General features: G+C 52.7%; 6 protein-coding genes across 6 annotated transcripts; 4 read left to right on the top strand and 2 right to left on the bottom strand.

The window, feature by feature from the left end:
• Positions 1 to 88: 88 nt before the first annotated feature.
• Positions 89 to 5,090, top strand: sir1 (Sulfite reductase [NADPH] subunit beta; the record flags this gene model as incomplete). Its single annotated transcript, XM_036636300.1, has 4 exons — positions 89 to 131; positions 393 to 535; positions 615 to 5,009; positions 5,067 to 5,090. The coding sequence occupies 4 exons, from the start codon at positions 89 to 91 to the stop codon at positions 5,088 to 5,090; spliced, it is 4,605 nt and encodes a 1,534-aa protein (XP_036497247.1).
• Positions 5,091 to 7,712: 2,622 nt separating this feature from the next.
• CGCS363_v004450 (Secondary metabolism regulator LAE1) lies at positions 7,713 to 9,147 on the bottom strand (the record flags this gene model as incomplete). Its single annotated transcript, XM_036636299.1, has 8 exons — positions 7,713 to 8,136; positions 8,246 to 8,383; positions 8,458 to 8,495; positions 8,557 to 8,711; positions 8,769 to 8,810; positions 8,875 to 8,965; positions 9,021 to 9,053; positions 9,103 to 9,147. 8 exons carry the CDS (start codon positions 9,145 to 9,147, stop codon positions 7,713 to 7,715), a joined length of 966 nt encoding a protein of 321 aa, XP_036497248.1.
• A 1,650-nt stretch (positions 9,148 to 10,797) lies between these two features.
• FK (Delta(14)-sterol reductase) lies at positions 10,798 to 11,636 on the top strand (the record flags this gene model as incomplete). Its single annotated transcript, XM_036636298.1, has 2 exons — positions 10,798 to 11,511; positions 11,571 to 11,636. 2 exons carry the CDS (start codon positions 10,798 to 10,800, stop codon positions 11,634 to 11,636), a joined length of 780 nt encoding a protein of 259 aa, XP_036498042.1.
• A 780-nt stretch (positions 11,637 to 12,416) lies between these two features.
• On the top strand, positions 12,417 to 14,184 carry CGCS363_v004448 (Acylcarnitine hydrolase; the record flags this gene model as incomplete). Its single annotated transcript, XM_036636297.1, has 4 exons — positions 12,417 to 12,696; positions 12,743 to 12,955; positions 13,007 to 13,704; positions 13,756 to 14,184. 4 exons carry the CDS (start codon positions 12,417 to 12,419, stop codon positions 14,182 to 14,184), a joined length of 1,620 nt encoding a protein of 539 aa, XP_036498610.1.
• Positions 14,185 to 14,600: 416 nt separating this feature from the next.
• CGCS363_v004447 (Secondary metabolism regulator LAE1) lies at positions 14,601 to 16,326 on the top strand (the record flags this gene model as incomplete). Its single annotated transcript, XM_036636296.1, has 10 exons — positions 14,601 to 14,690; positions 14,753 to 14,785; positions 14,836 to 14,926; positions 14,977 to 15,018; positions 15,077 to 15,231; positions 15,287 to 15,324; positions 15,380 to 15,517; positions 15,592 to 16,011; positions 16,060 to 16,068; positions 16,323 to 16,326. 10 exons carry the CDS (start codon positions 14,601 to 14,603, stop codon positions 16,324 to 16,326), a joined length of 1,020 nt encoding a protein of 339 aa, XP_036498586.1.
• A 6,782-nt stretch (positions 16,327 to 23,108) lies between these two features.
• On the bottom strand, positions 23,109 to 24,601 carry ywtG-1 (putative metabolite transport protein YwtG; the record flags this gene model as incomplete). Its single annotated transcript, XM_036636295.1, has 3 exons — positions 23,109 to 23,348; positions 23,424 to 24,183; positions 24,237 to 24,601. 3 exons carry the CDS (start codon positions 24,599 to 24,601, stop codon positions 23,109 to 23,111), a joined length of 1,365 nt encoding a protein of 454 aa, XP_036498585.1.
• Positions 24,602 to 25,271: the final 670 nt, after the last annotated feature.

The following is a 25,271-nucleotide window of genomic DNA, read 5'->3' as shown; positions in this document are numbered from 1 at the left end:
AAACGCATAGGGGCCAGAACGCAGCCTTCTTCCCTCGAACTCCTCCGAAATATCTCCCCATACCCATATACCCAGACAAACCGACGCAATGGCACCGACAAGAGGCCAGATTCAGACGCCTGGAGAGGCCGGTAAGTTTTGGTTCTGTTCCTGACACCCGGCTGGTTTTACTGGCTGCAAGCCCGTCCTCCTTCAGCGCTCTGCCCACTGTAATTCCAGCGAGTCTACAGCGGGACCGGATTGCGACCAATCACAGCCGTGGTATTTGTCGCAATCCTGCACCCAGCAGCCCGCTAGCAGTGGGCGGCCTAGGAAGAGCAGGACGGGCAGCGATGAATGAAGATGGAAGTCGACGATGGCGAGAGACAGAAGCTGACACGATGCGCAACCAGTCGCCAGAATCGCCTACCTTTCCAGTGATGTTGTCGTCTCCGTCCAGCCTTCACTGGCTAAGGACTCCGAGTTCTCTTCCCACCTGAAGCGCTACGTCGCTCGCGGCGACAAGAGCCTCGTCGCAAAGAACGCCGTGCCAGAGGTGAGCAACACCAGAAGAACCCCCCGCCCTCGTTGCCATTGAGTCTGTGGAAACTGACAATTGCTTCTCTCGTCGACAGGTCCAGCACGTCAGGCACAACGCCGACCCCCTCCTCTCCGTCTTCACTCCCACCCGCGCCGGCAAGCTCGTCGCCGTCACGACATCCTCCACCGTCCTCCTCCCGGCCATCGCACACCTCTACAAGCTGGCCAACTACCCCGTCGTCCTCCATGTCGCCCTCCAGCCCGCCGGCTTCCCCGACTTCTCCAGCATCACAGCCATCCGCAACTCGGGATGGACGTTCCTGCAGTCCGAGTCTCTGCAGGAGGCCCAGGACATGGCCCTGACGGCCCACGCCCTGGCGCTGCGCTCCGGCAAGGGCGTGATTCACTTCTTCGCCTCTGCCTCCAGCGACGAGGACGCCGCCATCGAGGCCGAAGACCCCGATTTCGTACGAGAGATCCTCGACGTTGATGCTGCCAGGCGGTTCCAGCAGACCAACGGCACGGAAGCGGCTGTCGGCATCTACGCCGATGACGGCCGACTGCCGGTCGCGTCAGACCGACCCGACGTGCCGCCGACCGGCTCCTCCACTCTGGGTGGTCTGAGCTCTTCCGAACTCGCTTCGTCCGTGCACTCCAAGCTGGCGGACTCGTCCCGCGCCTCGGTCCAGTCTTCCGCCGAGCACAGCGTCACCGAAAGCCCCCCGTCCGTCGTCTCCTCCAACGCCACCACCATCGAGTCGGCCCTGCCCGTCGTCTCCTCCGAGGACATCCTCAAGTACGCCAACGGCATCTGGGCCCAGATCCACCGCGTCACCGGCCGCGAGTACAAGGCCTTCTTCTACGCCGGCCCCTCCAACGCCGAGAACTGCCTGTTCGTCTTCGGCTCCGGCGCCTACTTCTTTGGCGATGTCATCGACCAAGCCCGCCGCGGCGGCGACTTCTCCAAGGTCGGCATCATCACCCCGAGACTGTACCGCCCATGGTTGAGCTCTGCCCTCGTCGACACCCTGCCCAAGTCCGTCAAGCGCATCGCCGTTCTCGAGCAGATCCACCGCAAGACCACGAAATGGGGCCCCGTCCTCATTGACGTTCTCACCAGCGTGAAGAGCGGCTTCGGCGGCGTCCGGACCGTCGTCGGCTACCAGCTGGGCTACATCGACCCCAAGACCGTCATCCAGGCCCTGCGCGGCGTCCTGCAGAACCTGAACCTCGAGACCCCCGTCCAGAACCTCGAGGTCGGCCGCAAGGAGGTGCCCCAGGAGGCTCTCGAGTACGGCCTCGAGAAGCCCAAGGTCGAGACCTCGTACACCAAGATCCTCGACCAGCTGTTCGGCCAGCGCGCCTACGTCGCCAACGCGCTCAAGTCCAGCAACGCCGGCATCAACGCCTCCATCCAGGCCAGCCCCGAGTTCGGCTTCGGTTCCCTGCTGGCCCGCAAGGAGCGCCGCGGCCGCTTCGTCAACGAGGTCAAGGAGGCTGCCAGCAGCAACCAGTTCGTGACCGAGTCGCCCAAGAGCTGGCTCGCCCGCTGGGCCGCCAACGCCGACGATGCCAAGAAGGCCAGCGAGATCGCCGACGACCTGATCCCCCGCCTCGAGACCGACGGCTCCTCTATTGCTCGCAATCTGCTTTCCAGCAAGCGCCTCTTCCGCAAGGAGTCTCTGTGGCTCGTGGGCTCTGACGCCTGGGCTTACGATCTTGGCAACTCTGGTGTGCACCACGTCCTGGCCTCGGGCGAAAACGTCAACATGCTCATCATCGACTCGACTCCCTACTCGGAGCGTGCCGCTGCTGATGCCAACCGCCGCAAGAAGGACATTGGTCTGTACGCCATGAACTTTGGCAACGCCTACGTCGCCTCCACCGCCGTCTACGGTTCCTACACCCAGGTCCTGCAGGCCATGCTCGAGGCTGACCAGTACGACGGTCCCTCCGTCATCTTGGCCTACCTCCCGTACAACGGAGAGGCTGACTCGCCCCTGACTGTCCTCCAGGAGACCAAGAAGGCCATCGACGTCGGCTACTGGCCCCTGTACCGCTGGAACCCCGCCAACGAGGCCAAGGGCGAGCCCCTCTTCTCTCTCGACTCTGAGCGCATCAAGAGCGAGCTCAAGGCCTTCCTCGACCGCGACAACCAGCTGACCCAGATCATGAAGAAGGACCCCGTCTTCGCCGCCAACCTGTCCCAGGACTTCGGCACCGAGGTCAGGGCCCAGCAGAAGCGCAAGGCCAAGGACGCCTACAACCAGCTGCTCGAGGGTCTCTTCGGCGCTCCTCTGACCGTCCTGTATGCCTCTGACAACGGCAACGCCGGCACCGTCGCCAAGCGCCTCGGTAACCGTGGCAAGGCCCGCGGCCTGAAGACCACCGTCATGGTCATGGAGGACTACCCCATCGAGGACCTACCCTCTGAGGAGAACATTATCTTTGTCTCCTCCACCGCCGGTCAGGGTGAGTTCCCCCAGAACGGTCGCCCCCTCTGGGATGCCCTGAAGGACAACACCGAGCTCGACCTCTCCAACGTCAACTACTCTGTCTTCGGTCTCGGTGACCGTCACTACTGGCCCCGCAAGGAGGACAAGATCTACTACAACAAGCCCGCCAAGGACTTGGACCGCGTCCTCTCCAACTTGGGCGGCAAGCGCCTTGCCGACACCGGTCTCGGTGACGACCAGGACCCCGACGGCTACCAGACCGGCTACAACGAGTGGGAGCCCAAGATCTGGGCCGCGCTCGGCGTCGACAACGTCGATGGTCTCCCCGAGGAGCCCGCGCCCCTGACCAACGAGGACATGAAGATCCAGTCCAACTACCTCCGCGGCACCATCGTCGAGGGTCTCAACGACACCTCCACCGGCGCCATCTCCGCCTCCGACCAGCAGCTCACCAAGTTCCACGGCACCTACATGCAGGACGACCGTGACGTGCGTGACGAGCGCAAGGCCATGGGTCTCGAGCCCGCGTACTCCTTCATGATCCGTTGCCGTCTGCCCGGTGGTATCTCCACGCCGTTGCAGTGGATCCAGATGGACGACATCGCCAACGAGCTCGGCAACGAGACCATGAAGCTCACCACGCGCCAGACCTTCCAGTTCCACGGCGTCGTCAAGGGCAAGCTCCGCCCCGCCATGCAGGCCATCAACCGCGCGCTCATGACTACCATCGCCGCCTGCGGCGACGTCAACCGTAACGTCATGTGCTCCTCCCTGCCGAACCAGTCCGCCTACCACCGCGAGGTCTGGGCCTACTCCAAGATCATCTCGGACCACCTCCTGCCCTCCACCTCGGCCTACCACGAGATCTGGCTCGCCGACGAGAACGACAAGAAGACCCAGGTCGCCGGTGACGCCGTCCAGGACTTCGAGCCCCTCTACGGCCCCACGTACCTGCCCCGCAAGTTCAAGATCACCATCGCCATCCCGCCCCACAACGACACCGACGTCTACGCCCACGACATCGGCCTCATCGCCATCAAGGGCGCCGACGGCAAGCTCGCGGGCTTCAACCTCATCGCCGGCGGCGGCATGGGCGCCACGCACAACAACAAGAAGACGTACCCCCAGATCGGCCGCATGTTCGGCTTCGTCTCGACGGACCAGGTCCACATCGCCTGCGAGAAGATCATGCTCGTCCAGCGCGACTTTGGCGACCGCAAGAACCGCAAGCACGCGCGTCTCAAGTACACCATCGACGACATGGGCCTCGACGTCTTCCGCGGCAAGGTCGAGGAGCTCTGGGGCCACAAGTTCGAGCCCGAGCGCCCTTTCCACTTCCAGAGCAACGTCGACACGTTCGGCTGGCAGAAGGACGAGTTCGGCCTCAACCACTTCACCTTCTTCATCGAGAACGGCCGCATCGAGGACACGCCCGAGTTCCAGATGAAGACGGGCCTGCGCGAGATTGCCAAGGTGCACAAGGGCGAGTTCCGCCTGACGGGCAACCAGCACCTGATCCTCAGCAACGTGGCGGACGAGGACATGGACGGGCTCAAGGCGCTGATGAAGCAGTACAAGCTGGACAACGTGCAGTTCTCGGCGCTGCGGCTGTCGTCGTCGGCGTGCGTGGCGTTCCCGACGTGCGGCCTCGCGATGGCCGAGTCGGAGCGCTACCTGCCGGTGCTCATCAGCAAGCTCGAGGACTGCCTCGAGGAGAACGGGCTGCGCCAGGACTCGATCGTGATGCGCATGACGGGCTGCCCCAACGGCTGCGCGCGCCCGTGGCTGGCCGAGGTCGCCTTCGTCGGCAAGGCGTACGGCGCGTACAACATGTACCTCGGCGGCGGATACCACGGCCAGCGCCTGAACAAGCTGTACCGCCAGAGCATCAAGGAGGACGAGATCCTCGCTATCATGAAGCCGCTGCTGAAGAGGTACGCGCTCGAGAGGGAGCAGGGCGAGAGGTTTGGCGACTTCTGCGTGAGGGCCGGCGTCATCCGCGCGACGAAGGAGGGACGGGACTTCCACGAGGGCGTAAGTGATACATGTTTCTCTGATTAAGTTGATGATTTGCTAACAATGATGCAATAGGTCCCTGATGAGGATGAGGAGTAAATGATTTACAGATGAAAGAAGATGATGATTTTGGTGCGAGGCAGATGTGTCACGAAAGGGGGAAAAGAAATCTTTGTAAAATGTTGTGTTTTATTTATATCCGTCAAGCTTCAGCATTGGGGGCAGGCGTTTGCTAGTGCTATTTTCTATATATCATATATATCACGTTTGAATCTTGTTCAATATTTGACTGTCGTGGTAGTATATGTCGCGAGTCGCAACTGGCTGGCCCGAGGAAGGAAGGCTGTGAAACGAATAACCACAGATGCGTTTCTTCCATAAAAGCGAAGCTCGTGAATGACTTGATGAACCAGGCAATGCGTCCTCTTGATGGTTCCATAGACCAGATGCACCAAAAAGGCTTACAGTTACTCGCTTAGCCTGCTGAGGTCGATGCTGTGTAGATGTGTGGTCTTGGTCAAAAGATTTAGGACAGCACTGGGTTCTCTGGCGGTTGATTCGATGTGATTACCCACAAAAGAATCATGAGGGACAGAACTTGGGCACATGATGTGGCTTTCTTGTTTACTGGAAACTGCCAAATGGCATGAAGGCATCATAGAGGCTGAATTAGGTCCTGGCTTGTCGGCTTCAAGAAAAGCCGGGCTCATTGTGGTTTCTCAGCTTGAGTAATGGTCTCAGGCGCTCAATATATACCCTACGAGATCCCAAAGTTCCGTTGCTTGGTCAAAGGTTGGCATATTTTCAATAAAGCAAGTGCGGAAGCAGGAGCCTGCGACTTCTTTGTCTTTTGCTCTGCGGCCTGCGACTGATATTTAATTCAGTCAGCAGACAGGGGAATCTTCTCGGTCACAATACGCACAATGCTTGGCTCAGGAGCAATACCGCCAGCCCAGGAACTCAGGAAGACCGCGCTGACACCTCTTTGCAGAGATGGATGGTGTCACCAGCGCTGTAGTGTGCAATCTCACAATTCTCAAGGTCGGTATGCAGCTTAGATTCTTCAGCGGTTTATTTGACATGATACTCTCAAAACGATAGTGAGCCCTGGTAAGGATAAGTATGTGATGAGATCTGCTTTACCTGTGACTGAATAATATGAGTTATTAACCAATCTAGTTCCTACTAGTTAGGTGTAAGGAAAGGATGAGAATGGGTTGAAGCTTCACTGTACGTTGCGGGCACCAGTTATATGCGCACATAATACTAGGGTAAATAGAGACCCGTGAACTGTGATTCATTGGTGCTATGTATCATAAAGCTTGCTTTTTTGATCTGATCTTGTCCAGTCTCGCCACCTATCTATGAAAGTCTGGGGTGCCTTGGAAGAACGCCTCTAGAAGTTACAGCTATTGCATTTACCAGACATATGCAGTGATTAGTAGATGTGAACCTTCCAGGTTCCTTTATAAGCAGGCCTTCCAGCTTGTGTTTTTTGTTTGACAGTGTCAAGCCGCAATTCATCCATTTTCTGTGCGGTCCGATTGCTGGCGCAAATGTTGCGGGCTAAACGTATTTTATGGATGCTACAGGTCTACAGGCATCAAGGCACCTGGTCTTCTTTAGCCCGCGGTGGGCTACACAGAACTTGAGCTCTCTGTCTCTCTCTGATGGTTTATTCGTGTTGATTTTGTGAGAATCATGATTTAGAGGTGGCGGACGAGACTGTAAGTAGTATTACTCCGAAAATCTTTCCCTTCTATCCTCTTGACTTCTACTGGACTACAGTATGAAGCGCACGGGGTCAATCAGAGAATATCGACACTCTCGCACCATCAAATTTCGTGTTTGTGAGGAGTCAGAGACATATCAGGGAAAATTAAGGGCTTTTATACTGTGAACCAGCGGCATTTAATGGCATAGTCCTTATGTTCTGGGATCCCCCAAGACTCGCAACAATTGCCCATCACACATCTACATCTTCCTGATATTGAGGACACAATGCTTATGAGTTGAGACCTTGATATTCAGATAATCCGCGAAGTTGGTTCATCACTGAGATCACAATTGTCTTAGGTACCTTGTCTGCCACTATTAAAGCTGGCGAGTTTCAAACCGAAACTTCGGGGCCACAGATGAGCCACTTCTAGCTCTTTGGTCACTACAGATCTTCACGATTAGGACAGAAAAATTGCCAGAGCTTCCAACTCATTGATCATGCGTCATACGTCAGAGACTCGACCTTCAAGGTACCTGAATATCGGGCTCCGTTCCTCATGTTTGGAGTTTGCTGAGTATTCTCTCTCTACCTTACCTTATATCTCAGTATCCTGTACGTCACCCAACCGAGGGAAGAATGCCCTGATCTGGCATGCGGGTTTGACAGCCAAACATCTCATAAAGTTTTGAAAGAGAATTACTTGAGCTGGCGGTCTTTGGTTCAATGTTATTTTACCAATTCCCGCAGCCGATACTGAGCTGTTCTACATGCTCGATTCTGTAATTTCCATGAATAGACTCCAGCAGTATCTCCTCCAACTCCTGGACGTTGCTCCGTGTATCACCCGAGCATAATGTCTACGAATGCAGCGGCTTTCTTCCCACCAGGGTATATCTATGAGCTGCAGTCAGCCAGAAAGTAAAGCAAACGCACCAATGCTCCGGGGAAAAAAAAAAAAAAAAAAAAAAAAAAACAAAAAACCCGAGAAAGCTACGGCGTTCTTACATGGTCAGGTAGGAGTGAATTTTCGGGTCCCTCATGTTCTTGCGCACGTCAATGAGGAAGACGTCCACCTCCTCCTTCGTGTATCCATGAGCGCGCGTCAGCGGTCCCATAGCCAGAGCTTCTGCAGCGGCCACAAAGTTGTGGTAGTTCCACTCCCCAATCTTCTTGTAGTGAGGGTCTTTGGGCCAGGGGTTCGACGGCCACTTGAAGCGCTGAAGCGCAACATCCTGAAAGCCGACCTCCTTCATCATGTCCTCCATCAGAGGCACGTCGATGAATTGCCGACCAAACTTGACGCAAGCTTCGCGGACAAGGGAGCTGAACTTGGCCAGGGGTTTCTCTGGGGAGAGAGTACCATCGTCGGAGGCGAAGAGGAAGTCGTTCTCTTGAAGCTCGAAGTAGCCGCCTGGCTTGGTAAAGCTACATGGAGCGGTTAGAGGTTTCTGGACTGTATCCAGTGTGCTTCGAAGCAGGAGAAAGGTGACTGAAGCCCATGTGGACTTTCTGCCTGAGGGGATGTAGAGCTCACTCGTAGGCCTTCTTGAATAGCTTCTTCCAGTCGGCGATGGACCCATTGAGAAAGCGGAGGTGGATGTAGTCGAACTTCTGTGAGTACAGCCAATCTTCCTCGACGTCGTCGACCTCAAACTTCAGATTGGGAGGAACACTTTGGATTGAAGTCAGTTTTCTCACCGTTTCAGAGGCGCGTACACTGCAAAAGACGGCGTAAGGCGGACGTACTCTCGTGGCTGGATAGGAGAAAGGTCCACACCAAGCACCTGAAGGTTGCGACGGTTAGGCAAATTACTAGTGGAAATGTAGGTTTCCGACGTGACTCACCTCAGCGTCGGGATGCTCATCAGCGTATTCGATGGCCCACAAGCCAGTTCCGGTTCCCAGATCAAGAACTCGGCCTCCTTTGGCGTCTGGGTCGCATGGGGGCGCGAAACCCAACTTGTTGTGGAATGTGAGAAAGCAGATCTCGTTTTGCATGTCTGAAACTTGACTTAGCGAGGTGGAATCCGAGGTGCATCAGCTCACAGAGAACACACCAAGCCTCTCGTTCTCTTCAGCATCATTGGGCCAGGCATATTCTGGTTATCAAACATTGGTAAGAGATTTTCGAAGCCAGGACTCAGCCGTCTCGTATGGACCTACTGCCATCTTTATATGTGTGATACGACCGCCCATTCTCGATGCGGTTTTCTAAGATCGAGGTTCTCAAACTGGTGACCTCCGAATAGAGGGACTTTTCCGTTCCAGTCAGTTGGGCCAAGGGGATGAATAACCAGAGCTGAACTTACCTGAAGGTCCGCCTCGCTATCATCGTTTCTGATCTGCCGTATGGTTAGGTATGGGACAGGCTACTCAGGCGTTCTCACGCACCTCGTCGTCGGGGACAAGCTCAGCATCTTGATGTGGGTTCGCCATGGCTTATTGCTCTGTCTTGAGGCTCTTTCCAAAGTGGGTGAAAGATTGAAGATGTTTCTGCAGAACGAGTGACTGAAACAACCAAGCTTTTTTGAGGGCGGCAGGGTCGGCAGACAATCGGCTGTTGCCCCTCATCTTGGCTTGCACGACCTGGCGTGAAGAACCAACAAGCGAACATGCATCATGCATCGACGGCGAAGTTGCCTTATTGCGACCAAATGTGGGGCATAGGTGAGCTCAAGAGGAAGGAGAAGATGATCATTATATGAATCCAGATTATCCCTGGCGATTGGAGGCTCGCGTAGTCGGGATATGGGGTGCCGGTGAAGTGTGCCGAGTTCCAACACGTGCAGGAATCCGCAGTCGAATGGAGTCCAATTCTGATGCGCACCGATGCCATCGAAAGTGAGGCATTCTTCAGATACAACTTCATCAAGTGCGGCTCAGTCTTTAGATCCAAGGGTAGGTATATGATTTCAGCGCTTGCAAGTAGAAGTAGCCTTAGAGATCAATACTAGAGAGTTGAAAAATAGCTAAAAAGAAAAAAAGAGGAAAAAACAATGGGCGGCCGGCCACCAGAGATATGTAGAGCCACCCAAAGAACTCGAACCATCGAGCTTTGCCAAAACCAGGCATACGATCCACCGCTAGGCTATCTTGCGACGGTGGTCGCACCCATTGTTGCGGATTCTGGAAGGTGAGTTGGCTGTGAGGGAAGGAACTCTCTAGAGACAGCAAGTGCGGTGAACTCGGCTGCACCTTCCAGCTTAATACCTAGTAGTATTGAAATCATTCTTTGGCAATACCTTAATCAATACAATAAAGCTGGCCTTGATACTTGAATCTCTATCAAAGTAAATTCTTAACATTCAATATAAGAAAGGTGCAGGTGATACATTACGAGCATACTAGGGTGAACGGACCAGTACTTCTTGTAGACCATGCCCCTCGATGCCCGCGGTCTACTTTGCGTGACGACTGCCATAGGTGGACCGTGGCGCCCATATCAAGACGAAAAGATTATGAGATTGACATGAACAGCGGCTTCCAGATGCAATATACACCGCGCGACAGTAGTACCCATCGATACACAGTCTCCAGTAACGTGAAGATTGTCCGGAAACAATATCCCAACAGTTTGAATCAACCCAAATCGTGCTTTGCTATCTCAGCACCCACCAATATAATATCAAACCGTGCAAGAGAAGCATCGACGATAACATACTGTACTGAGAGTTGCGTTTCAAGAGAATTACGAACCAATTGTGAAAAGATGAAGTCTAAACATGACTGATCAGGGCGGAGCTTGAGAAAGTTGCCCGGGCACAGACCCGGCAAATCGGTGTCCGATGATCTCCGAGTTACACCATCACAATCGGGGGCCGGTTGCGAGCGGCTTACATATCAAGAGCCACGCTCCTTGTCCGAATCTCTGCGACCGTCAAATTCATTACGACCAAGGAATCCGGCAGAAAGAGATTTATAATCTTCGCTCCCAGATAAACCGTACTCTCGGACCAGAAATAATATAGAGACGGCGACCTCTCGACTACGAAAGCAACTTTTCCATCCCATTCATCAGTGCGAATTGATCACATCAACCCAGCTTCCAGCCGTCTTTTGAGATCAACATCAGAACGCCCATGAACCATGGCGAAGGATTTGCACGACAACGTGTCTCGCGTCAAGAGATTCAATGCCATTGGTACAACTCTTTTTGTTGGCCTGCGCGCAGCAGACGTTTTGCTTCAGCACGCTCTCCTTCAGCGCGGCTGGGCCAAGAATTTGATTGAACTAATCGGCGGGACTTCGTTGAAGTCGAACATCGTCCTCAACCCAGCGACTTCGCAAATACATCCTTACTACGGCATCGTCACGTTCATGGCTTTTGGTAGCAGCTTCAAGCAGATCTACACCTCTCTCGCCATGTCGGAACAAGACATGCCACCATCATCGGCAGTAATCATCGCACTTTTCAACACGATCTTCAACTCGCTCAACACCTGCCTGTCTGTCTGGACCGCGACATCTGTGTTGTCCAGCGCCACAACTCTATCGGAGGTACTGGGGTCTCCGGCAGTCGCGACCGGCCTCGCATTTTACCTGATTGGAATTTTGACAGAGACGGCCTCGGAAACGCAACGCATGATTTTCAAGAAGAACCCCGCCAACAAAGGGAAGCCATACGCCGGTGGCTTGTTTTCTCTTGCAAGGCATATTAACTACGGTGGCTACACCATCTGGCGTACGGCCTATGCCTTCACCTGTGGCGGCTGGGCCGTTGCCATTCCGGTGTTTACCTTCTTCTTCTACGATTTTGCCACTCGAGGTGTCCCAGTGCTCGATAAGTACCTTTCGGAGAGAGTAAGTCCCTACCTTAGTCTTCATAAGACTTCAACACATTACTCACCTTCTTTACTTAGTATGGTGATTCGTGGAAGACTATCAAAGCCAACGTCCCTTATCGTTTGATCCCCGGCGTTTATTAGGCCTTTGACTCGCTCAATATCAGGCGCGATGGAGATAGAAATGCGGCTATCGGGGCGACTTCATGCAGGAAAGATTAGGGGAGGGGGGACTTCTTGATGAATTGAAGTACTCAACTCTTACTCAATGTGTGTTGCGCTTCAATCTTGACACTCATGGTGACTGAGACTCTTCACCCCAAAGCAACTAGCCCGGTCAGTGCATACAGGGGAATACCACCGATCTAACGCAAAATTTAAATGGAACTCGCTGGCCAATCTTTTGTTTCCGTAAGAATCCAAATAAACTGGGCGGGAAACCAAACGGACAGGGTTGCAAGAAGCCCCAGGGTTGAATCATCGAAAGACTTGAAAAGAGTAGTAGTTTCTACAGGCTCTTGTGGTTGGAGGGTACTTTCAACAACGCACCTGGTCCGTTTCGGTTGGATAAACACTGCAGCTAGTCCCATTCCTCACCAACGCTAACTGTCTCTGTGCTGATTGCAAGCTGCACTACGAGGGCACAGCAGACTCTCCGGAAAGCAAAGAGAACTTCCGTCAATCAGCTAGCCAATTACGCGTCATTTCTGGCAAAAGCTTTGATTGAATTCGGGATGCAAGTGTTCCGACGGGACGCTCTTCCGGCGGCTGGCTTGCTTCAGGGCCGAGTTCCGTTCTTTACGCCTCTGTGAAGCATTGAGCTGTGGCCTTAAAATAAACAAGAACCCATAAAAGCCAAGCAAGAGACTGAAATGGAAATGATTGAACATCTCCCTCAATATCAAATCATTGAAATTTGACGAGATGTTGACATTTGGGTTGACTCTTACCTTGCTCTTTTGCACTAGTGTTGCTGGTCAGGTTGATCCATCACCGTCGATTGTCATCGATGCTGGTACAATCATCGGTACAACAACATCATTGCCATCTACCACGGCCTTGGTGCATAAATTTCTCGGCATACCTTTCGCGCAGGCGCCTGTCGAAGAAAATCGATTTCTCTCTCCAAAAGCCCTGCTGAAGCATGATGAAAACCCGCTGAATGCTACAGCGTGGGGGAACAAGTGCATTGCTGTCACTGGAAGTGAGTGGCATTATACAATTCGTGAATCGTGAGCTGACAAAATCAGGTAGTGATGGGCCTCCTGAAAGCGAAGACTGTTTGTTCTTGAACGTGTACACACCAGCTGGAGCGGGATGTCACAGCTCGGGTCGGCCGGTTCTTGTGTGGATCCATGGCGGATGGTTGCGGGAGGGCACAGCCAGCCAGCCCATGTTTGACGGATCCAGATTCGCCGCCGAGCAGGGCATAGTTGTTGTGACTTTCAACTATCGTCTCAATGGTGTGTTGGATGATTCCGTTCTCGAGGTAGCCTGCTAACCATGAGATACAGTATTTGGCTTCCCAAATTCTCCTCAACTACCCCTGGAAGAAGAAAATCTCGGCTTTTTGGATCAGCGAATGGCCCTCCAATGGGTCCAAGAGAACATAAATGCGTTCGGCGGAGATCCATCGAAAGTCACGATAGCCGGAGAGTCCTCGGGCGGATCTTCAGTCGACCGTCTCGTCACTACCATTCACTCCAATCCTCCATTCCGCGCGGCGGCATGTTCGAGCGGCCAGGCTACAGTAAGCGCAATTGGTCGGGAGTCTGGCCCACTATCATGGGCTGCCCTTGTGTCTCTTCTTGGATGCACCGGCGAAGACCAGATCGGGTGCGTGCGTGCAGTCGACGGCAAGACCATCCGAGACTTAATCGTTGCGAACGGTCTGGACTTCAGCCCGGTGAACGACAATATCACCCAAAAGGAGCTTCCATACCTTCCGATTCGAGCCTCTGGAGGTGTTGCTCCGGTCCCACTGTTGATCGGCTCGACAGGTCAGGAGGGAACTTACTTGGCTCCTGCTTATGGCCTGAATCTTTCGGCTGTCACTGAAGAGATGCTTATGCAAGTCATTGGCGTATTCACTGGCAACGACTCAGACCTCATATCCGCTATTATGCAGATTGTTGCCGTCAAACAACAGATGACGGGTATTTCGCTGTTTGGTGCTGCTGCTCAAGTCTATACTGAAGTGGTCTATCAATGCGTGAGTCTTGATCCTTTTGCTCATTAGTTCTCTCATCCGTTACTAACCAAGACCCCTTTGAAGCCCGCTCTCCTTGTCTCTCGTGTTTCCTCTCAGAGCAATATTCCGACCTGGAGGTATTTTTACAATGCCTCGTTTCCGAATCTTGCTGCCGAGGGCTACACTTCTGACGAGCTGGGCGCATCCCATGGAACGGACACGGCCATGATCTGGGGTACTTACCCTCAAGATGGTGCTATAGATTACCAAAGAGAACTCAGTCGGTATTTGCAAAAGCTGTGGGCAGGATTTATCAAGGACCCTTCAGGCAAAGGCCCCGGCTGGGAAAGGGTGGACGCAGATGGTAACAATATTGCATGCATTGGCTGCACGGGAGAAAGCGGCGAGCTGAATCTCATCGCATCTGCCACCGTCGATGGATGGTGCCCAACGTACGAGCCATTTTTCGGCCGAGTCAAGACACCGTTTGTGAAGGCTTAGGTGACAGGGTTTCCTTTGTCGATGGGTCTGAGTCCGGGGTTCCTCGAACCGTCACCTTGCATGGTTCTGTTGGAACCATCAACTAGAACCGACTTACCCCCGGCTGATGTACCCGACAAACAGCTACCAACCACCAATTGACACAGTACATAGGATGATAATCTTAAGAGAAGTGATATCTGTTCAATCAATGCTACCTGATACGCGCGTCGTATCCTGTTCTGGAAAATGCAGTATCCACGGACAACACCCCAAATGGTTTGTTTGCCGCCAACGTGCATAACACTCCCTGGCCAAGAAGAGGGGTAACAAAATGTGCCCACCTTTCAAAAACAACAAGAACTGAAGAATCACGCACATTTCTTTCTCGTCTCTTTTCTCACTTCAAACACCGAGTCGTCAACATTTAGTGCAAAATGTGCGGTGACAATGCTGGCGCGGCAGCCGCCCCTGCGGCCCAAGCCCCTGTCCAGGCGAACAACCCCGTTGAGCTCGTCCCAGAAGAGGTGGCCAATACTTCGCATATCTTCTCTGATCGACATTTTACTGATTATTTTCGGCTTTTTAGGGAGCTGATGATGGTGCTTCGGAGCTCGGCCAGGTAAGTTGCACTTCTCATCGCCAAGCTTCGTTATCCTAACATCACCGCAGAGTGTCGCGTCCTCCAGCACAAGCGTGACAAGTTCCATTCTCGGGTACAGAACCGAGAATGGCCGAACTTACCACAAGTACAAAGATGGCAGTGAGTTGCGTTGAAGGTCAGCTAAAATGGTCGGTGTCTGATGCCTGCAGAATACAATATTCCCAATGATGAGACAGAAAATGACAGACTTGGTATGATGCGGGATTTCCCCGAACACGAGCTAATGCATGCTAAGTCATGGGCATCCAGATCTCCAACACAATCTCTTTTTGCTGACGTTCGATAACACTCTTGGACTCGCGCCTCCTAACAACCCGGGTTCCAAAGTTGGGCGTGTTCTAGATGTGGGCACGGGAACCGGCATTTGGGCCGTTGACTTTGGCGAGGATCACGAGGATGCCGAGGTAGTTATCCGTGGCTTCTTCTTCTCTCGGATGCATAGTCTCACGTTGTCATCAGGTTCTTGGAATGGACCTGTCCCCCTCAATGCCAGAGTAGTAAGTTCATCAAATGAGTGTATACTCCCAACGACTGACTGCTAATATGTACAAGCGTCCAACCTAACGTCAAGTTCGAAATCGATGACTTGGAGGAAGAGTGGACGTACTCGCGACCATTTGACTACATCCACAGTCGGATGATGAACTCATCTATTGGTGACTGGAAGGGTTACCTAAAGAAAGCCTATGAGTACGCCTCCACAGAGATCACTCGGACAAGCCCAAGGAATTCGATTGGAAGTCGAGAGCTAATGATAACTACAGCCACCTCACACCTGGCGGTTACGTTGAGCTCCAAGAGCTGGATCTTTTCCCACGCTCGGACGATGGCACCTTGAAGGATGACGACCCTCTCTCGAAATGCATCAAGTTGATGTACGAGGCCTCGGTTATCTTCGGACGACCCTACCAGGAGATCCCTCCTCTTGTCAGGGTTATGGAGGATCTTGGCTATGTTGATGTAAAGCTGAACATCTTCAAATGGCCGTCGAATGGTTGGCCGAAAGATCCCAAGTACAAGGAACTAGGAATGTGGAACAACGAGAACTTTTGCGAAGGCTTCGAAGGATTCTGTATGGCGCCCTTCACTCGCGCCCATGGCTGGACGCGTGAGGAAGTCATTGTCTTCCTGGCAACCGTGAGAAAAGATTTGAGGGACAGGTCAATCCATGCCTACTGGCCTATGTAGGTGTTACGACACTGCTCACATTTGACTTGCTAACGAATCATCAGCTACTCCTTGTACGGAAGAAAGCCAACAGAAAAGGAAACGGAAAATTAGGCATTAGCACTACACGTGGACCTTTCACGTTGAATAATCGATGTTTGTCGAATGGTGTGTTCTAACAACAACACGTAGGGTTTAGCATGATCTCATCTCTGAATTTTAATAAAAAAGCTTCTCCTATAATTTAGATATGCCTCTTGAGGTTTCCCTCAATATGTGCTCGCAATAGATGAAGAAATTGAAACGAGCCCAGTCCGGTCTAACTGAGATAAACGTTATCGACGCGATATTGAGCCGTCTCAACTAAGTCTTGTCTTGTAATCACCACCAAATACCTCTTTCCTGAGTTGATGTTGGAGAGCTGCCTAGGTATCCACTCATTGAGGCCAAATCTTGACTAGGGGCTACCCGGCTAAGGACAAATCAAGCTCCTTGGCCGAGATTGAAGCCAACGCCAAACCCTGGAAATCTGCCGCACCGGCCTAATCGGGAGTTTAGCGGCGTTGGCATCCGTGTCAACAACAGCGCCTCTGACAGGTTTTTTTTTTCCAGGTCTCTACACGGCTTTGGGCATGAAACATTAAGATATTTAAGATTGAATAGCCACCGATGTTGTGGATTCCAAATTACAACCTCTCCTCCGCAAACACTTGGTTTCACTGTTCTCAGTGTTAGGTCTCAGCCAACTCTCGTCCTGTGGCTTCGCACTTGAGACGGATTTTCTAGCGGAGCAGCCCAAACAATCACCGACAATGTCCACTTTCCACCTCTTTCACTTGCTTCCTCTTGAAATACGCCAACGTATATGGGAGTTGAGCATGAAACCAAGAGATCTTCCATACGGTCCCAAGCCTCGCCCTTATTTCAAAATTTCATGGCCAACGCCGGCGCCAACACCGCCTGCCCTACAAGCCTGCAACGAATCCAGGACATATCTTCAGCGTCACTATGCAAAGGCATTCCAAACGCGGAAAGACCCAAAGAGATATGTTTGGGTCAATTTTGAGATCGACAGTATCTACATAGATCAGTATCATCTCAAAGATCTTGCTGCAACAGAAGAGGGCTCTTCCATTCGTCAGCTCGTTATCTCCGGCCAGTGCGTCGAGCATTTTTGGTATTACCATGAGCGCTGGCTACGCGAGATGGATGGTTTACAGACTGTCACCATTCTTTACCATGAGACAGCGCCAGACGAACAGGAGGAGGACTGGTGCAGAGACTGGGATGAGCAGCTGCGGTTTTGGTATTCCGGCGATTTCATGGAAGAAGTTGTTCACTTTAACGCCAAGGTAGTGCATTTGGTGTGCCCGCCTTTCGAACTCAACCGACACAACTATGAGGAGGCCAGGGAGATGGTTTTGCAAATACGGCAAGCTCAGTTAACTAGAATGGCAGAGTCAATTAGAAGCCGGATGGGGAATCACGGAAACTAGCTCTTATCCCAATCTCAATAGGGCTACCTTACTAGAACCTGAGCCCGAGATTGGGGAGGTACATTGAGGGAACCTCAAGTACACCGCAGGTATATATGAACTTAGGGCTGCTCTGCGCTCAATCGTTGGACAGGGTCGATGCGCCTTGGTTAAGACTGGAACCAGAAAGACAACTCTTGTCGAACACTAGATTTCGAGCGGAAAACTCAAATTGACACCAAGCTTCTCCGTCATTGTTCCTTCTACTAATTATTTTCATACTTCACTGATATCCAGAGAAAACCCAAAAGCTCCTGACAGGTAAGAACAACTCAAGGTGAAATGGCGATAGTGCGTGTCTTGCTCGATTCAGAATGACCATCGTTCCGGACGTCTTCGCCATTGGTGACGACGAGACCAGTCGGCGTGTTCTAAGTATTACAAGCCATGATACCAATAGAGGTGACCAAGTCCGACACAGGCGTGTTTGCGCCGAATGCTGCTGAAGATTATTACGAAGAGTTATCAGGGTGGCAGCAAACTTCGATGTTTGAAAAGCTCGCATCTGGGAGGCTCCAATAAACACTTTTACGGAGCAGGACAAAAGTCCGAACTGTTCGTACTGTCATTCAGCCTTGAAGATCATTTCGGTATGCGATATTTTCCTGCCTGTTCCCGCGCAATATTCTCGCATTCAAAGGGCATATTCACGATGACCTCGCACAACCTGCTCGGTCTTAGCTGTTTCCACCTTGTCCGTGCGTTTCCGCTTGAGGCAAGGCGACTTCTCACTTGCAGTAGGTTGTCTCGCGTGTCACATGACAACTCCAACCTACGCTTACCATACGAAGCCGATGACCTCGTAATCTCGCATGCATTCGCATTCAGCCCTACAACTAACCAGACCGGTGTACATGAGCAGAAGTTCTGGTCAAGCTTTGGCAAGCTACAATCGCATTCGGCGTCACCATCCGGTGTTAACGGACCTTGACCTCGGCTCGGTCTTGATAGACGCGCTTGTTCTGATCTGTGTTTCGCACTGACTCAACTCGTCCCATCTAAGGTCCGCAGAAGCTCACCTATCGTATCTGTTTATCACGAGCTACGGAAGTACCCGATGAATCTTATTTCTGTGCCGCAAAGCTTTTTGAAGTCGCGGAGGCGACCGCTGCAACGATGGCGTCTCGGGACAGGCTGCAGGCATCGGGGACGCGGCCGGGCTGACGACTCGCCTCAAACCAGCCGCCTGACAACTTCTTGACATCTGTAACGTCTACTAGTGGTCCCAATTCCATCTGTTGTCGGCAAAGTAAGATTTTGATTGGCAGACGGACGTAGTTGAATCGATGTATCACCGGTGCCGTTAGCCGCCCGAACTACGTCTCAGTAGCTCCCCGATCGTACAAGGTCCCCGACGAAGTGGCTCAAGTAACGATACTGTTGAAATATATTTACTGAATAACCAAGATAATATCAATTCAATCCATACACACTGCGACTTCTGAAATCGACCTTTGATCCAGCCACTTTATTTCTTTACGAGTGTAGCCATGGCTCTGAAGGACACATCCGCAGGAGCGGCAATCTACGTTCCCGTTATTCTTCGTTACGTCTACGATCCTCTCGTCCTAGGCTTCTATTGCCCATGTGCATGGCAAATATCATCGAAAAGATTACGGGGCTTTTTCAACGGCCACATCACCAGTGCCGGTGCTCGCTCAAGGTCTCGATTTTCTCAGCAACAAAGCAGTCTCTCCAAGTCGGGCTCCTCACCATGCCGAATACTCGACATTGGAGTAGGAACCGGATACTTTATCAAACACGCGCCGATACCAGAGGGCACTCAAGTTACCCTGGTAGACCTGAACCCCTCGGCTCTACACGCCGCCTCATCACGCACGCTCGAGATGCACCCACATGTCACCTGCAAAACCTCAATAGGGGACTTCTTGGATCCTTTAGCCCGGGGACTCTCGTGTGAAGACTTCAATGGTGCCAAGTTCGACGCCATCTCAGTCATGATGCTGATTCACTGCGTGCCGGGTCCCCCGGCCAGGAAGGCGCAGGCCCTGATTCGATTGAAGAGTCTTTTGACTCCTGACGGCAAGCTCTTCGGCGTCACAATTCTGGGGAAGGGTGTCAAACACAACTCTATGGGCAAGGCCCTCATGTTCTGGCACAATTTATTTGGGGTTTTTGGGAACACAGAGGATGACATGGAGAGCTTTGTCGGGCCGCTCAGGGAGGCTTTCGAAGACGTCAGGTGGGAGGTACACGGAACTATGTTACTGTTTGAAGCGAGTAGACCGAGATGTTGATAAGATAATACACGTGGTTGTCAGTTGAAGATGAAGAGCGAGTCGTGTGCAGCCCTCCCCGACATCGAAGTACACAAGCCGACTAGTACGACTCATTTTACTTTGGCACTTCGCATTCGGTTCGCAAATCTAGATTCTTCTAGTGACGTGACGTGGATTAGAGTTGCGGTGTGCTTGACACCGCTAGAATTTCGCGGAGATTGCTAAGTAGCCTCGTGGTGCGGAAGTTTAATGATGGCTTTAATCAGACGAACCGTACTATGGTGAACCTAGCTCAAGAATAGACGCGATTGGTTGTGTTTGAAAATAAGAAGCAACTTTCCTGGGGTTCAAGCAATCATCCGAGCTTTACGATACTGTCATTGCCTGTAGAAAGCACAGCTGCACGACGTTCGAGAATGATCGCGTCCACTAAGATTAACCGCGTTCAATGACAAAAGCTTCTCGGGCTTTCACTGCACCTCAGACACGAAGCGCTCAAGCTCGAAAGCCAAGCGAATGTCAACAGCGTATTATTAGTCCACGAGTTGAACGGAGTAGCAACATTCACGAGCGCGACTACTGTAGTAAAGAGGCGAGTTCCCAGCAGATTGAAGGAAACGTTTTCTGATTTATACTATGTACTCGAAAGATATTGCGTAAGTTTTTCCTAATCAGTACCCCCACTCTTTAGGGCTAGGACTATGGAAACTTCCTCAAAATATGTATCCAATAGAATGAAAGCCAACGTGGGCGGAAAGTAAAGTTCAGCGCTCACTCCCATATGCAACTTCTTATTCTACAAGTCAAAGTTCCAGCCACCAGTGTAGTTGGAAAAGAACCCTTCAGGATCGTACTTGGCCTTGATCTCCTGCAACTTGCTGTAGGTGGTGAAGGTCTTCAGGGGATCTTGGTCGTAATGCGCATCATTGATGAACAGCGGCAGGTCGTCGGCAAATGGCACACTCTCAACCATCTTCTTGAAGCTAGCCTCGAGCTCGGCGGTCTGGCCACTGGTGAGGAACGGGCTGGACTGCAGAAGGAAGCAAAGCCACAGCCAAGGTCCATCGGGCATCTGCATCGCATTGCCGCCGTTCTGGCTCTTCGACGCGTCGGTAAGACTCTTAGGGATGGGTTGGTAGTCAATCGACAAGAGCGTGTACTTGCCCTTGTTGTCAGCGCCCCATTTTGTCCAGGCCTCGTGGGCGGAGCGATAGGCGTTGTCGACCACGGCGTTTCCGGTCTCGCTTCAAGGGAATGGGATGCGGTACACGCCGTTGCGGAACTGGTTCTTGCCCTTGGACAGCTCGGCGCCGTTGGGCAAGGGCATGTTGATCACCTCCTTGTACGTCTTGGTGCCCAGAGTGTTGAGCAGGTGGGGAATCGAGGTGAAGTTGGCAAAGGCCTTCTCTGCGCCGGCCTTGTCACCGTCGTAGACCATGAACAGAATGGCAAAGTCGTCGAGGTTCAAGTCTCCTAGAGCGGGAGTGCCCAGCTTCTCGTAAGTTCCGATAATCGCGGCCTTGGGGTCCTCGTTGTACAAGGTGAAGTTGGCGATGGCGTTCATGACGTTCTGAGTCTGGTTAAACAGATAAATGACATTGCCAGCGTACAGATTTCCGATCGGGCGTGTCTGGACCTTGTACTTGGTCACGACGCCATAGGCATTGCCGCCGCCTCCGCGCATCGCAAAGAAGAGGTCCTCGTTTTCGCTGGGCGAGGCAGTCACGATATCGCCGCTCGGCAGCACAACCTCCAGTTCGCGGAAAGAATCAACGGCCAGACCGTACTGGCTCGAGAGATAGCTCAAGCCACCTCCGAGAGCCAGTCCTGAGCCAACACCGCTCAGACGGGCCCCAACAACCGTCCTATTGTACTTGGCGAAGTAGTCGTAGATGTCGCCAAACTTGCCACCGGGCTGGTATGTTCCAAGCGTCGTCGTTTCGTCGTAAGTTCGTTCATTCATCTCGGTGAGGTCGATTAAGACGCCCTTGTCCACGCTGGAGAAGAAGGTGTTGGGGTTGTGACCCTCCGTCTTGATGGCGAAGCGCGACCCGGCTGCGCGTACCGACTTGAGGATGGCTGCCACATCCTGGGTGGTGGTTGGAAACACCACGCAAGAAGGGTTGTAGCCGCTCTGAGCCGTGTTGAAGTACTCATTCTTGCTCTGGATGTAGTCGATCTTGATGCTCGTAGCAACCTTGGTAGTTCCCAGCTGGGTCGTCAGATCGGTGCAGGCCGTGGAGCCAGCATCTCGCGCAGCCAGTAATGCGCTGGCTGTGTTAGCGAGACCAAGGGTGAGGGCGGCTAAGACTGCGCGCATCTTTGCTGTAAGAACAAAACGAAGGGGAACGAGAATGCGACTGTTCCTGACACCGCGAAAAAGAGTGACTGCAAATTGACGCTCAAGAACGAAAAGGGTCAAGAACCTCTCAAGAGGATTCACAAGGCTGGCTGTTTCTAAGTGTTCCACCGTGGCCGGCGCCCTCCTTAACCGTTTTTGTACTCCGAGCCACCATCGGCGGTCCATCTTCGTCGGCGACCCCCACAATCACGGGCGTCGCTCGGCCAGTTCATCATTTCCCGCGATATGAGGATCGTCGCAAGGATGGTGACCCCGTTTTCGCATCCTCAAATACGAAAACGAGCAGAAAGAAAGGAAGATGCAGCCTCGGGACGAATAAAGAATTATAATCACTGCTATTCCACCAAGCCACATGTTCACCACCTTACTCGGATTCGTTACTCAAGCGGCAATGGCCAATCGCATCATTGGAATCGCGCAGAGGAGTGTCACCGACATGAAAATTACCCCGCAAGATGTCTTTCAAAGCCCAGAACATGAAGAGACATACCGGTTAGTTGCCGGCTGATGTTGCATTCCTCGGTTGTCGAACCACTTGCATGAATTGAACTGAGGAACAGTCTCCTGATATCAGAAGAGCGTCTTACAGACACCCTCTAGATGGCACATGCACTTTTGCCTCGGTCAGTCATCATGATGTTCCTGCTGCCCCTTGTGATATTCGTTGTTTATTCGTGATAGCTTCCTTTGCACCGAGTTGCAAATTAATTCCCAAAAAGTATCCGTCTATCCGTTGATTGCTCCTCCTCTATCAGTTTTCAATCTAAGCCCAAAAGCAATATCAAAAAAAGCCTGTATCCAGTTCTAACCTCTATAGTGCCCTTTCTTGAGTGTTTCCAATTTTCCAGCCGCAGTTGTGTCAACGTCGCGACCGCTTCGTATAATTGCTTTGCCATGTCCTTGTTTTCCTGTCGTCATTTCGTCCACTGTTCGTTGCGAGTCTTTAGATCAAGTGCCCCATTGCGTGCCTAATCCGATCAGACCACGCTTGTTTCCGTAATCGTGACCACTGTCTCCCCTTTCTTGGCGGCGGTTGTGACTTTTTTCTCCGTGTATCTCTTCTCGATTGCCTCGAGACTGTGGCCCCGTGTTTCCACCATGTAGAACGCCACAACGACTGTGCAGAACAACGAACAGCCCGCGAAGAGGAAGTAGGCGCCGAAAGAGGAAACCGAGAGAAGTACCGGAGTGATCAGCGCTACAACATAATTGGCGAACTGTTGGCCGGTGTCAGCAGCTTTTCACGTGAAATACCTCATGGCAGTCTGCCAGAGAGATCGGCCGAGACTCACCCAGTTGGCGCTCTGAGCCAAGCTCGACGCGCTGCTTCTGGTCTTCCTAGGCAGGCTCTCGACCAAGAAGGTGCGGAAGGAGAGCGCCCAGGTAAAGCTGTAGACGATGGCGAATAGGTAGATGGACACAATGACAACCCACTTGCCAGCTCCTCGGTCTGCATGAACTTCGTCGGCGGCGTACAGCGAGCCCATGAGGACCATCAGAGCAGTGATCAGCACACCGCCTAGGAGACTGGAGGTCTTGCGTCCCCAGCTGTCAGCGAAGAACGTCGCGGGCACAGTTGTGGCCAAGATGACCAGCGCAGACACGCCAGAGGCCAGAAACGTCGCCTTTTCGCCGTTCAACCCTGCCTGCGTGAACATGATTGGCGCGTAGTACAGTATTCCGTCAATTCCGCTCCATTGTTGGAATCCCATGAGGAACAAACCGAACAACGTCCTGCCCCTATACGGGGCGGAGAAGGCTTCGCGGAAGCCGGCGAATGCTTGCCTCAAGACTTCAGAGACCGGGGCGTTGGGATCATGTTCTTGGTCGTCAGATGAAAGCTCCAGTATCTCTTCGCCTTCTTTTTCATTCAAACCGAGCTTCTCGACAACGCGACGGGCCTCGTCTTGCCTTCCCTTAGCAATTAACCACCTGGGAGAGGGAGGAACGATGAAGTAACTTCCGGAGAACAGGAAGCCCAAGAACGAGGCAACAGCCAGCGGGAGACGCCACGCCGCAGATGACATTCCTAGCGTCGCCGTACCATAACACCTGGCAATGACATGTCAGTATCTCCAACATGAGAACATGTTAGGGCAACATACATGAAGTATCCAGTCACGATTCCCGTGACGATGGCAAATTGCGGCAAAGCGGTCATGATGCCGCGGATGCGAGCAGGAGAGATCTCAGAGACTTGAACGTAGACATTGCTCAAGAACATGCCCTCCCCAATGCCCTTGATGAGCCGCCCAAGAATGAAGACACCCAGGATAGGAGACGCGCACTCAATGCCGGTGCCGCATCCGTAGATGAAAGCCCCGAGAGCGAAGAGGCGGACGTGGCCGAACCGGTCGGCCATGACGCCGGAGACTAGCGCCGAAAGGGCGCCGGGGATGAGGACGGACGAGACGATGACTCCGTGCATGGTGGGGGAGAAGTCTCCGAAAGTTTCACGGAAGGACGGCATGGTCGTTACGGGGCCGATGCTGCCCGTGTCGAGGCTAACTCATGGAAAGTTTTCATCAGCAACGCCGGCATAGTTGTTGACGGTGAGAAGGGCAAGTACACACCCGAACAGCATGGCGACACATGATGAAATGATGCTGGCTCTCACGTAGAGAGGAGCCGATAAGAATTTCATGTCAAAAACGGTACTTGAGATATGTTGGATGTGATTCTCAACGGGCACGAAGCATCAATGTTTTCTCTTTGACACCGCAAGATGACTTTTTTTCTTTGCGGTTGGCATTGGCAAAGTCAATGACAAAAGCCGGTGGGTGAAAATTGGGTTTGAGCCCAACGCCGCCCGCCACAGCGCTTCGCAATGCCCGATTCATCGAAACCCACTTGTAGAGTTTTGCCTTATCGTGAATTTCGGGCCCGTGGAGCTCCACATCTCATGCCGATAGGGTCCATTGGCGTTGCAAAAGTTGCCTCTTTCGGAAACTTTGGCGGAACGGCGCATGTGAGTAGTGATTTGTCTCAAAGATAAGCTGCATTATAATGGGCCTAGAACGCCGTGATCGTCGAGTCAAATGGCGTACGAGAAAGGTGTGGTTGGTTCTGTCTTCGTTGGTAGCGGGCTGACGCCGCCAAGATCTCACATGCTCTCAACCATTTACGTAGACTCGTTTGGA

Source organism: Colletotrichum siamense (genome assembly GCF_013390195.1).
Source record: "Colletotrichum siamense strain Cg363 chromosome Unknown KSG_Cg363_contig03, whole genome shotgun sequence".
NCBI classification, from domain to species: Eukaryota; Fungi; Ascomycota; class Sordariomycetes; order Glomerellales; family Glomerellaceae; genus Colletotrichum; species Colletotrichum siamense.
The sequence above is the reverse complement of the archived record's forward strand: the minus strand, read 5'-3'. Positions and strand labels throughout refer to the sequence as shown.